The 13568-nt window shown below is 43.1% G+C and overlaps 1 protein-coding gene across 11 annotated transcripts in view; it reads left to right on the top strand.

The window, feature by feature from the left end:
• The window catches only part of LOC120860244, a 60918-nt gene that overhangs the window by 36253 nt on the left and 11097 nt on the right, over positions 1–13568 (top strand). For 6 of the 11 annotated variants that reach the window (XR_005720279.1, XR_005720278.1, XR_005720281.1 and 3 more), the window contains 2 exons: positions 6444–6581; positions 8379–8518. Coding sequence is in view for 3 of the 11 variants with exons in the window: in XM_040236046.1 (XP_040091980.1) it covers positions 6444–6581; positions 8379–8518 (278 nt within the window). In the remaining 8 variants the exon portion in view is untranslated. Of the gene's footprint in view, positions 1–6443; positions 6582–7761; positions 7921–8378; positions 8519–8761; positions 10994–13568 lie in introns of those variants that run through there. The other 5 variants (XR_005720284.1, XM_040236048.1, XR_005720286.1 and 2 more) reach the window with 3 other exon arrangements.

Raw genomic sequence — 13568 nt, 5'->3', positions numbered from 1 at the left:
CCCTCTCTCAGATTGCTAGCCTCATAAAAAAAGGGAGGGGTCTTTCAAGTGCCCCCATACTTTGGTACCGTTATTTCAGATCCCACAAGAACAGAAAACACTGCCTTCTCTTTAGGCAGTGACAACATGGGCTTTGGGAGGAGATGTCATTGTAACAGGCTTGGTCAGATAATTCAGAGATACCAAAAAAAAAAAAAAATTCCACTTTTCTTTTTGAAAAAAATAGAAATATAGATATTTTTTGAGTCTGACCTCCAGAGTGGGGGCGGGGGGAGGCTGAAGATTCCTCCTGGGGAACGGATGAAACCAATTTCTACCCTGCAATGGCCTTGGGAAAGGGCCTCCCATATGCTCTGAACACCCCCCTTACAATGTCAGAAAAATATTCCTGCCTGCAATATTGGCAAGAGGCTGCTGTGACAGGCGGTGCTGCTTTAAATAGGAAGAAGACCACAGGGTGAAAGGAGTCTCAACCTTCCTACCCATCAGACTACCTGCCATCCTCTCCCCAAAGGCCCAGCGCTGGCAAAGGAGACTATAAGGAAAAATTTGATTTCGAGCAGGGTGGGAAGTGAATCCATGCGTGTTCCAGAAACAAGCCTCCATTGGCTTCTCAGGAGCTGGGTTACCCCAGAAAAGGTCTCCCCAGTCAAGCTGCTGAAGTGTTATTGTCTGAGCATCTCTGCCTTCTATGAGCCAGTCTCCCCACTTTTGTTGGGGTGGTGATAGTGGTGGTGGTTCAGGTAATGTTGGAAGAAACCTCAGAGGTGTTTTTGTCCAATTCTCCTGGGCAGCTCTCCTTATGGTTGTGTTAAGGGGAGGGTCTAGTCTCTCCAAGGCCAGCCCTTCGCCCACATAAAACTCTCAGCCTAGGAGACTGGACTGGGGCTAACCCTGGCTGGGCCTTGAATTTCATCCCCTTTGCCAATCAATGACAACTCTTTTGTCAGGAAATCATCATGGTGCCAACTGCACCCAAAGAAGAGCCGAAACTATCTTTTTCCACCTCCCTCCCCCCTTAAGTTGATGGCCTTCCCAGAGTGTTGATGTATTTTTGTTTCCTAATTTAATTCCTGTATTATTTTGAAACTTGTTCAGCTGTGTCTGGCCCTTTCCGCCAACCTTAGTTGACAACTTTTAGGAAGGGTCTCTGATGAACTCAAGCTTAAGAGACCTCCTTTGCAAAGCGTGTAGCTGAGTTTTAAAAGGTGCCTTGGTCACTTTGGAGGGGGAGGTGAGTCCTGCTCTGTCCTCCCCATAGTTTTTCAAATCAACTGGCCTGCACCTTATAATTTTACAGATGAGGAAACAAAGGCTCAGAGAAGGTAGTTGACTTCCTAAGAGGACACAGTAAGCTGAGAGCAGAGTCTGCATTATACTCTGAGATTCTTGATTTTGCAGTCCATTTGCTCAGTTTTGAGGGTCTTGTGATTGCTAAAGTAAACTACTGTTCAGGAAGCATCAACTCCGTGCCAGACCACGTGCATGCCAGACACTTTACGTAAGTCATCACTACAGCAGTTCTGAAGAGCATCATTAGCCCCAATAAAAATTTTAAAATCAAATTATGAAAGTAATAATATGCATAAATCAAAATATAAAGGGGCATAAAATGAAAGTAAAAGTCTCCCACTCTGCTCTTCCCCCCTGTCCAGAATACCACTGACCTTTTTCGTCCTTTAGTGACTCTCTTCCATATCGGACAGACCTTATCATTACTTTATGAAGAAGGAGAAGCCAGCTCACATTAGGTGGACTGGCTGGGGCTATCTGTCCCCAGGCTCAGCACTTCCACCCTTCTGCATTAGCTAAGGTGAGTGGGGAGAAAATGGAAGTGAAGAAAGCCAGAGATAGAAAGAAGGGTCACGTTAGAGCTAATATCACCCCTTCCTTTCCTCTCTTCCTGCCCCATCTAGGCACTTACTCACGCTAGACTTTTTCAGGAGACCAAACCATGGCTCTCTCAGTGCAGATAACCTGCAGCTCATCTGTGACAGCAATTGGACCCACAGCTCTCCTCAGACCCCGGTCACCTGAGTGCTGCCCCTTCCCTGTACTAGCTCCAGGACTGGAGCAGATGTCTTGGGCTTGAGACTTTGTTGCCTGTCTCTGAGAGTTGTTCTGAGGCTAAAATGAGAGGCAGGGAAAACACTGTAAACTTGAAATCTTTCCATGTAAATAGAGCAGCTGCCTTTCAAAGGCCTGGATAGGAACTCTGTGCCCTACTCCTGCAGAACAGTGGATTTTTAGGGATCTAAGGGTTTGCATTTTGTCTGTGTTCTGTCTGTATGTAGGGGCAGGGCTACGAGTGTGTTTTAAAGTAGAAACGGCTGTTTTTTTAATCCCTGAAAGATGACAACACTGAGTCTCTGGTATCTGGGTGGATTTCTTTCTACTGGAGAATAGATACAGCCAAGCTGTCGAGGGTAGGAGGAGGCAGTTGCCTTGCTTGGGGTGCACAGTGGAGTGGTAAGAGGTGTGGCTGAAAGGATGCTTCAGCTGGTCCCCATGGGTAGGTGTCTACCTGCAAAAGGTGACCTGAGATTGTTCAGGGGCAGGAGGGGTGGTGAAGCTGAATACTGCAGGGTTGTTGCGGGGAGGGGGGGGGTCATTTCATTTGTTTGTTATTATTTCTTGAGAGGAAGGGGAGGGCTATTAGAGAATGAATGTAATAATTCTTCCAGGAAGCTAGTCTTGTCTTTGAGGCTCCTTCATTCTGGAAGAATCTTTAGAAACATCCTCAACTGAGGGGCCTCCAAGTGACAGCAAATGATAAGCTGGGGCCCGGGTCTCCTAAGCTTTGCAGAGGAAGAGCAGCTGGGGTTGGGCTGGTGCCTCTGAAAAGCCCTTTTAGAAACTTGCCCAGAGTCCAGTAACATGCCCAGATCTGAGATGAGATGGAGGGAGACTGTGAGCATCAGGGAAGAAGAAACGGTTTTAAAATGAATGAAGCGGCCCGGGGAGTGGGTTGGTTCCAGAGAGAAACCATGAAAGGAGTGAAAGTCAGATTTTCGGGGAGACCCAGCCAGCTGCATAGCCTGCTTTCAATGCCTGTGTCAGGACAAAGGATGCTGCGCCCCCTGGTGGCAGACTGGCGGTCGGCGCCCGCGCGCTGCGGCGGAGACCGGCGACCAGACCCAAGGACCAGCTGGAAAAGTCGGCGGGTCAGATGCCTTTTCTTCTGTTTGCTAAGGGAGTTGAAGTTGAAATAGCCTTTGCTTTCTCAACTCTGCAGTCTAAATAGAGACGTTGGTGTAAAGTGAGCGGGTTTTGTAATTCTGGCATGCAATTTAGGCCGGCAGGACAATGCCTGTTTAGAAGTAACCTAGTGGGGTGGGAACTGCCCTGGCTGGGAGAAAAGATCGGCATTTAGCGCAGAGCTGGTCTGAGGAGAGTCTTTAAAATTTTAAGAACCTCCCTTTTTCAGTTTTAACACAAAAGGGGCTACAGTAAGATGTTTTAAAATACTTTCGCTGGGATTTATGAGATAATCATTGCTCTTTTGCCAGAGCCTTGCACATTATTATTATTATTACTATTTTCTATTTATGTGCAGGTGCAAATGTTAGGTTTCAGCATCCTGAGTTCCCTGATTCTGAACAAAGGTTTGTGTGGCTCCTTTCCCTTAAAAATGCAAAACAACCCTCCCTTCATCGCAGAAGCCATCCTCTCCACCTTTTGTGGAGCCTCCTGCAAAAAGCTGCAGAGTGCAGGTCTTTAGTCTCTGCTCTGTTTCTTTTAAAAATAAAGTATGAAAGTGTTGTGCTGGAAATTATGCTGCTAAGTGTTACATGTGGTAGGTGTGAATGTATGTTTCAATAGTTCCAGGCACAAGACCAAAAACTTCCCCAGAATTAGCAGAATTTTCAGCTATAATCTGGCTAACATTTCAGCAAATAGGTACAAAGGCCTGTTTGGGAGTGTGCCGCCTCCAAGGAGCTGTAGAGGTGGGTTCCCACTGACATGTTGAGCCATCCCTTGTATGGTCAGGTGGTGCTCGGTGGGATCAGCCCCAGGAAGAGGTTTGTGGTGGCTGTGAGTTTCCTCTCCTAAAACCTGCAGATCGAGTCTCTGAGTAGTCAGTTGTACCCCCAGGGCAATTCTTTTTGCTCTGCACTTGAAGTCTTATGACAGAATGGGTACATGTTTTGTTTTCGTGTTTAAGAAACTGATTATGTTGCTTTCAAGGATCACTTGAGTAGCGACCTTAGTAGGCAGAGCTTCAGGGAGTATGTAGTCAGGGTGGATAGTGTAATTAGCCCATATGCTTCCCGGGAGGAGCGTGGCTGCCTCTCTGAGAGGAAATGGGACGAAAACAGAGCCCACACAACACGGAGGATGGCAGCTGCTGAGCACAGGGCTGGTGCTTTGACCTGGAGCACTGTGCCTTCAGTTCCCTAAAGGGAAAGTGTGAAAATGAAAGTGTTAGTCACTCAGTTGTGTCCGACTCTTTGCAAATCCTGTGGACTGTAGCCTGCCAGGCTCCTCTGTCCAGGGGATTCTCCAGAATACTGGAGAGGGTAGGCATTCCCTCTTCCAGAGATCTTCTCAATCCAGGGATCAGACCTGGGTCTCCTGCATTGCAGGTGGAGTCTTTACCGTCTGAGCCACCAAGGAAGCCGGAACAACTGGATACTGGACTGAACTGTGTTGGGTTCCCTCCACAATTTTATATGTTGAAGCTCTAACTCCCAGTACCTCAGAATCTGACTGTATTTGGAGACAGAACCTTTAAAAATGTTATTCAGTTAAAAGGTCAGTAGGATGGGCTCCCATCCAAGGTGACTGGTGTCTGTATAAGCAGAGGAGATTAGGACGCAGACAAGTACAAAGGGAAGACCCTGTGAAGATATAGGGAGGGGGTGCTCATCACTGAGAAGGAAACCTCAAGATTGAGGCCTTAGAAGAGCCATCCTGCTGACACCTTGATCTCAGCTGTGTAGCCCTGAGAACTGTGAGAAGATAAACTTCTGTCATTGAAGTCACTCAGTCTGTGGACTTTGTCACAGTAGCCCTAGCGAAGTAATGCAAGCGGCTTCTCAGCACCAGCCAATTTTGTGTTCCATTTGGGGAACAAACACTAGCGCACCAAATTTTTCTAGTTTTTGAGAGAGGTTAAGAGTCTTTTGCTCTTTAAATGTTGGCAGCAGGGCTGATGGCTTCACAGACAAGCAATCTGTGTAGTCCCATGAGACTGGTACTCAGAAGGGTCTCGGTGCTTGGTGTCACGTGAAATTATTCAACGTTGAACAAGGGGTTTGCATTTTCACATTGCACCAGACCCCACAAACTGTGGAACCAGTCCAAACATGAAGTTTAAATAAAATTTAAACATGGTTAATTAAGAGTGTAGGGGCTGAAACAAAATATGTCTGAGGCTGCATGCAGCATGGGACACAAGTTTAAACTTTTTGTTGCTAAATAGATTATGACTTCCCATTCCCCCAGTGTCCCTGTGAAGGAATTTGTGAAGCCCAGAGGTTTCTGCGGGTGGGAAGAACAGTGCACATAGATACTCCCCAGGTGTGATTCCCTGAGATTCTAAATACATGAGCTAGTGTAACTCTAACAACATCAATAACAACAACACAACTTTTTTTTTTTTTTCAGGGATGGGTGATCAGAACCTCAAAATAAGAATATGTTGAGAAGAGGTCCAACAGGAGGAATTAATGTTTGGTTTAGGGTGGAGAGCTGGGCTGGCCCTGTGTATGCCTGATGCTGGAAGCTCTCCGAGAGCCTTGCTTCCAGGCACCTGGCTGGGCTCTGGGAAACAAACGGAGTATGTGCCTCACTGTGACCCCCATGACTCTGAGGGGCAGTGCAGCTCCCTGGACAAGCAACATGGAGACACGACGGTGGCAGAAGGAGAGGGACGACCACAGCTTTCTGCCCACAACTGGGGAGCAGGACTTTCTCCTTTGGGCTGAGCCAGTCTCAAGATTCTTGAGAGGTTTCCAGCTGGGTTAGGAGGGCTGAGCTGCGAGAGGGAATCTGGGCTGCCTGGTTCAAGGTGGGCCTAAGCCCTCGACGGTAAGTGAATGAGGTTCCTGAGGGTCGTGGTGCACGCCATGCCCGTTGAGTCTCATTCGGAAGGGAAAATTTTGCCCCTGTGGAAATGAACGTCAGTCATCAGGGAGCAGAGTCCCGGCATATTATGGAGAGATCCTGTTTTTAAGGCTCTGCACTGATTTATAGAAGCTCACTGAAAATATTATAGTGGAATGTTCAGTCAGGAGGTCTGCTTCTCCAGTTCTATTTCTGCCCAGGACTGGCTAACTGGAGAGTGTAAATTTTAAAAGAAATAATTTCATATGCACATTTATGCAAACTCCCTCAGGGGAATGAGTGAAAGACTGTTTGAGACACTCTGAATTTTTTGGAAGAAAGCTGCTGTATAAATTAATATGAAGGTTTTTTTTTTTTTTTTCCCTCCATCCCAGGTCTGCAAGACAGAACTGGAAAGAACTCCTCCCATCACTCATGGGAGAAAATGAAGCTCTCTACTGGCCTCTATCAGAGAAGCTAAAAATTTCCCTCTTTTCTGCAAGTGTCCCAAACCCCATGACTCTTATTTCCAGGTCAGAGACTAAGATTTTATTTTTATTATTCTTTATACTTGGCTTATGGAGAGTGCCCAAATGGCATTGTGATGGACTAATGATTATGAGCCTCCTGTGGGCAAGGCCAGGCCTTGCGTGTGAGAGGAAATTCTATCAAACCTACTCGGTGATTTGCCCAAAGTCACCTCCTACATTCTTCTGACAAACAGCGCCTTCCTCCATCCTGGAGTTGGTGAGCAGAGTCCTCCTCTGGACTGAACCAGTCCCAGGATTCTTAAGGGGTTGAGGTAGTGACCCAAAATCTAAGAGAACTGGAATTCGGTATGTGGCCTTTCTGATTTCATTCCTAAATGGTAGTTCCCTTCAGCATGTGGAATATAAGAAACCTCACTAAAAATTTTTAACTTAAAAGGCCACTTTTAAGTTAAAGACAGATGAAAATTATGTCCACATGAAAACTTGTCCACAAATGTTCACAGCAGCATTATTCGTAATAGGCAAAAAGGAGAAACAGTTCAGACAGCCACCAACTAAATGAATGGCTAAACAACTTGTGGTTTATCCTTACAATGGAATACCATTTGGCAATAAGAAGGAATGAAATATTGACACATATTAAAACATGGATGAGCCTTTAAAACATTATGTTAATTGAAAAAGCCAGTCACAAAGGAACAATTATTATATGATTCCAGTCGTATGAAATTCTTAGACGAGGCAAATCTAGAGAGAAGAAAATAACTAGTGGTCACCGAGGGGAATAGGTCAGAGTGCAGGCATTGGAAGATGATAGTTGAGTGGCTCAGAGTTTTTGGTGGGGGAGTGATGGAAATGTTCTACAATTAATTGTGGTGAAGGTTGAACAACTCTGAGAATATACCAGAAAACAGTGAATTTCACACTTTAAATGGGTAAATTGCATGATGTATAAATTGTATCTCAATAAAGGTTTAAAAAAACTTTTTTAAAAGATACTCTAGAAAAGACCATTGGTTTATGTCTTTTTCTGGTTTATTGCCTTGGGATAGATATGAAAGTGTGAGTTGCCTAGTCATGTCTGACTGTCTGCCTCCCCATGGACTGTAGCCCACCAGGCTTCTCTGTCCATGGGATTCTCCAGGCAAGAATATTGGAGTGGGTAGAAAATCCAGGGGATCTTCCCAACCCAGGGATTGAAGCCAGGTCTCCTGCATTGCAGGTGGATTCTTTACCATCTGAGCCAGCAGGGAAGCCTTGGGATAGATATGTCTAGGCTTAAAAACAGATTGTATGAACCAAGAAAAGAGAGAATGTGAAAACTGATTTTTATCTCAGGTAGAGAGACTGATTTGAAGAACTACACGTAGCCACAATACCTGTAAGTTTCAAACTGCTAAATTTTTTTTCTAAGCCTGAAATCATTAATATCTCTGTAAACAATGATGGGAAGTGGCTTTGTCTTTTTTGTCTTTTCCATATTATTTTCTCTTTCTTAACTAATAGCACCCCAGCGTTCTCTTAAGGAACCACCAACCTCATTTGCAGTCTGGGTGGTTTGCATGTTGCTGACCCTATGTTTTAGGCTTTATGACTCCGACCTGATCAGGTAGCAGATTCTACCCAGTGGTACTGGTGCTGAATCACATCAGCTCTTCTGAACCCACCGATAAATTTTCAGGAATTTTGTGAGCCAGTTGTTAAACATCATCACCACTGAAAATTAAAGTCTATGAATATATAATTAATAAATTATATTTAAAACGAAGTGAATAGGTCCTCAAAACTCACTAATTTCTAATTATTTGCATTCATTACCCTATTATCTATGCTCTTAAGGCTTTTTACATCTACTGAATCTGGATGGTGGAAGTCCGATAGAGTACTCTGCTACTGTGCATCTTTTCCCAACCCCAAGTTCAGTGACTTCCAGTTGACAGCTCGAAAGTGGACGTGGTGGCAATATTTACACCACAGAGGTAGGCAAATATTGTATATAAGGGTTTTCCTTTTTTGTCACGGAGATTGGTAAACATTTACCAGCTAGAGTGGGCTGAATGGTGTCCCGGCAGCAGTTATGTCCACATCTCAGTCCCAGGAAGTTGTGAATATGATCTTATTTGGAGTAGGACTCCGCAGGGGAAATTAAGGTTCTTGACATGAGATCATCCTGGATGATCCCACAAGGCACTAAATATAATCAAGTGTGTTCTTACTTGGAGGGAGATGAACGCAAAAGCACAGAGGAGATACACAGATCTGAAGAGGAGGCAAAATGGTCACTGAAGCAGAGATCTGAGTAAAGCTGCTACAAGCCAAGGAAACCTGGAGCTCCCAGAAGCTGGAAGAGATAAGAAACAGAATCTCTACTAGAATCTCTGAAGGGAGAACAGACCTGATGACATCTTGATTTTGGACTGCTGCTGCTGCTAAGTCGCTTCAGTCGTGTCCGACTCTGTGTGACCCCAGAGACGGCAGCCCACCAGGCTCCCCCATCCCTGGGATTCTCCAGGCAAGAACACTGGAGTGGGTTACCATTTCCTTCTCCAATGCATGAAAGTGAAAAGTGTAAGTGAAGTCACTCAGTTGTGTCCGACTCTTTGAGACTCCATGGACTGCAGCCCACCAGGCTCCTCTATCCATGGGATTTGCCAGGCAAGAGTACTGCAGTGGGGTGCCATCGCCTTCTCCATGATTTTGGATTAAGTAAGTGAAGTCCCTCAGTCATGTCCGACTCTTTCCTTCTCCTGGGGTCTTCCCATTCCAGGGATCGAACCCAGGTCTCCCGCATTGGAGGCAGACGCTTTGACCTCTGATTACTGACCTCCAAAAATGAGAAAGTAAACTCCTCTTTTTTAAGCCACCCAGTTTGTGGTAATTTCTTCTGGCTGCCACAGGAAGCTAAGGTACCATCAAACCACTGCAGCACTATTATATGGTTCAGTGATGGGCATGTAACCCATGCTAAGACAATGGGAGGTCAGCTCCTATTGTAAAAGAAATATACTCCTACTAAAAGTTGCTAAGTGGCTCAGTCTTTGCCAGAATATTTGCCAAAGAAGGAGAACAGCATAGAAAGTGGTAAAATCGGGATGCAGAAACAGAAAGAAGAGAGTCAGAATCCAGACAATGTTATTTGAGAAGCTGAATCTATTCTACTATTGAATTTTTAAAATTCTATGAACAAATTAATTTCTTTTCTTTCTAAACCAAGTTCTTAACCAGTTGTTGTTCAGTTACTCAGTTGTGTCTGATTCTTTGTGACCCCATGGACTGCAGCATTCCAGGCTTCCCTGTTCCTCACTATCTCTCAGAGTTTGCTCAAACTCATGTCCATTGAGTCAATGATGTCATCCAACCATCTCATCCTCTGTTGACCCCTTCTCTTCCTGCCCTCAATCTTTCCCAGCATCAGGATCTTTTCTAACGAGTTGGCTTGACCAATATAGACATGTTAATTTTCAGAGCACAGATAGGATTGTAAATACATAAAATTACTGTCATTTCATTAGCTATTATTTAAATCAAACATAACTGTATGTCAAACAGTGAACAATCTGAGATCTATCTGAACAAAGCATGCTTATTTGTTCCACTGATAATTACTGAGCCAAACATGTCTCAAACATTCTACTCAGGACAGATATCCATCTATGTAAGAGCTAACAATTTATTTGCCTGTAAGGAGTTCAGTGTAACCCACATTAATGAGATTACCAGCAGGATTAACTTTCCATTTTATAGTCCATATTTTTCCAGACAGTGCTAAATTCATGTAATTTCATTATTCTTCCTAAAGAGAATTTGTTTAATGCACAGCTAAAATACTTTAACTTGTTTATGAGATTACATTTAAGTACATTCACAGATCATTAAAAAATCTTTTGGAGTTTTTAGGTTGGGAAAATATAGTTATTTCCAAATGATGTTGTACCTTTGGTAATTTTGTACATTTCAGCAATTTTCACTTTGCATTATCCTTAGTAATTTTGTAATGTGGGCAAGCACATTTCTGAAAGGAGCGTGCCACAGAAAATCCTAGGGACAGATATACAGTACTGAACTGTTTTTAAAGTAAAATTTTTATCTTCAGCTTTTCTATCACTAAACCATTTTTCCAGTTCAAGAGGTTTAAAATTAATTTTCCCCCATAATCCTATCTCTTACCTCTACTTTCAAATACCTTTGTCTTTTGATGAGTGCATTTTGGATGAATTCCCAGTCAACTTTTAAAATTTAATTAAACTCAGCTAAGTTTAACTCAGCTTCAACAGATAGTTTTTTAATAGCTGATTAACTGGGAGCCCATCTTTAGGAATTCTAAGAAAAAAAGGTTGGTGAATGTTGCATGTTGATAAAAGTTCTAATACTGATGTCACTAGCATCAATAAACAAATGCCTGCTTGTGTCGATTTAAAAAGACAATAAACTTCCAAATGCAAGTATCCAACTAATACATTATTCTGAGTATTTTATATTTGCTAGTAGCATTACTTATAAAAAAGAGACTTTGAGTATTTTCAAGTCAAAAAACCCACAAAAACCAACAACCACATAAGGAATAAGAGATTGTACTGAGGACATATACATTAATCAGTCAATAACAATTCTAGCCCACTCTTCTAGGATAATTCTCCTTCTGTACAAAAATGTAGCCACTAATGGGGAGAGATAGGTTGGGATTTGGGGGTTAGTAGACACAAACTGCTATTTATAGAATGGATAAACAAGATCCTACTGTATACTCAGGGAACTATATTCAATACTCTGTGATAAACCATAATGGACAAGAATATGAAAAAGAATGTGTGGGTGGATGTGTGTCATCTGAATCACCTTGCTGTACAGCAGAAATTAACACAATGTTGTGAATCAACTATACTTCCATAAAATACATTAAAAAAAAATAGCTACCAAAATTTTGGAGGTGATTAGGTTCATTATCAACTTAGAATTACAAGGAACCATGGGGAAATTAAAACTGTAGCTTTCAGAGTCCCCATTTTTATAGCCCCCTGGAAGCCTAAAATAAAAATTGGGAACACATCAAGTTGAGCAAAAACAGAAGTAAACAGTCTCAAAATAAGTGTTTAGAAAGCTGCTAAATAATTAAATATTACTCATTCTTGATAACCCTGGCTATGGAGAATTCAAACAAGTTTGCTCTTTTCCTAAAGCTAAAAAGAAACTCACCACCAAAGTTGAAATACAAGGAACCCGAAAAAATCAGTGATTTGTTCCCTGATGGCAACTTTATGCCAGAGATACGAGAGTTTCTTTACACGGAATTGTTTTCTTCCTGTGGAAAACATCGATAGGAATCTAGGTGAATGATATAATTAAGTAGTTGTGTGGCTCTAAAATGCTTTCCCCCGCCCCCGCCCCCCACCAAATGCCTCAGCGTTTTCCCAGGAACCAGAAGAGAGGAACAGCCTTCAGAAGAGTTAGGCCCTCGAGATATTTCCAAACTGCCTGGAGGAAGGCTTGGACCAACCACAATAGGGAATCATCCTGCCTTGGACATGAGTCTAAATTGATGACCTAATAGGTCTTTTCCAACTCTGACTGCCACAGTTTTATGAGCATCAAGAACTGGGTATCTGCCACAGTCAACAAACAGAGCTTCTCCAGGGCTTATACATCCCCAGAAACGCAAATATACCAAAAACCTGGGAGCACAGTCTCCCAGGGCTCAGGTGCCACCTCTAGGCTTTCACCAGGTATGAAGTGGAAATACTTGTCTGGTAGGATAATTCTTAAAGAAAAGGAAGGATGTATCACTCTTCATGTTACCTTAGTTTAAAAACTCTAAGCCAGAGCAGACCCAATTGCTGAGGAACTGGTGAAGAATAGCTTAAGGGTCCCTCTTTCTCAGGTGGTGGTGATTCAGTCGCTAAGTTGTGTCCAATTCCTGCACTGTAGCCCTCCAGGCTCCTCTGGCCATGGAATTTTCCAGGCAGGGATACTGGAATGGATTGTCATTTCCTCCTCTAGGGGATCTTCCTGATCCAGGGTCTTGAACCTGGGTCACCTGCATTGGGGGTGGATTCTTTACTAACTGACCCACCAGGGTATCTCTCTTTCTCAGGGCGCACCCCCTCCAAAGCCCTGTACTTAATTTTGTATTTGTAATTTTGCATTCTTTTTGTTGAGTCCCCTTAATCAATAAGCTGTAGACCCTTCCCCTGTCCTTACAAATAGCATCAAATCTTCACTTGATATGAGTGTGAAAATTAAACACAAAGTCCTCTTCATTGTCTATGGCTATTCTTTACCTCTGGCAAGTCACTACTGACCCTGAGGCCTCTTGGTTTGAGCCTCGGGTCCTCAGTTGTCCTCTCAGCCACAGCAGTGGTTCAAAATCCGACTGCCATTTAAGCTTATTCTCTTTAGCTCCTTGGTGAAATAACCCTCCACTGTGGGCTAATTATTGCAATGGCTTACAGACTCTAAAGGCCAGAAGATTTTCCATGCGTGGTCCTCCTTTTGGTTAAGCTGCATCACTGTTCCAACATCAGCTAAGTTTTGTTTTCTGTTCAAGTTGAAGGATGTGGACTAGGCTTCCACACTTTCTCAACAGGCTCTCTTGGCTCAAGAGACCAAGCCACAGAAACATTTACTTTTTTTTCTGATTACAAAAGTAACAGCATGTATATAATATACATCCATAAATAACTTGAAACATTGTAATATATAGCACAGAAAGTGAAAATCTTTCCTAATCCCACACAGCTGAGAAAACCAGTTAACATTTTTTTCAAGGCATATATTAACATTTTATTTATTATTTTACAAAACTGGGATTATATTCTCAACTTTGAAGCATGCTATTTTCCACCTAGCAATATGTCTTAGACATATTTCCCTGCCAGTCTGCAAAGAGTGATCTTCCTTTTAATCTTCTTTTTAATGGCTCCATGGTATTGTACTGTGCAGCTGAACCAAACTTTCCTTAACCAATTGCCTATTAATGCACATTTGGGCCCTTTCCAGTTTTCCCTGTAACACAGATTCTTGCAAACATCATTT

Source organism: Oryx dammah, unplaced genomic scaffold (assembly GCF_014754425.2).
Source record: "Oryx dammah isolate SB20612 unplaced genomic scaffold, SCBI_Odam_1.1 HiC_scaffold_11050, whole genome shotgun sequence".
Taxonomy (NCBI): domain Eukaryota; kingdom Metazoa; phylum Chordata; class Mammalia; order Artiodactyla; family Bovidae; genus Oryx; species Oryx dammah.
The sequence above is the reverse complement of the archived record's forward strand: the minus strand, read 5'-3'. Positions and strand labels throughout refer to the sequence as shown.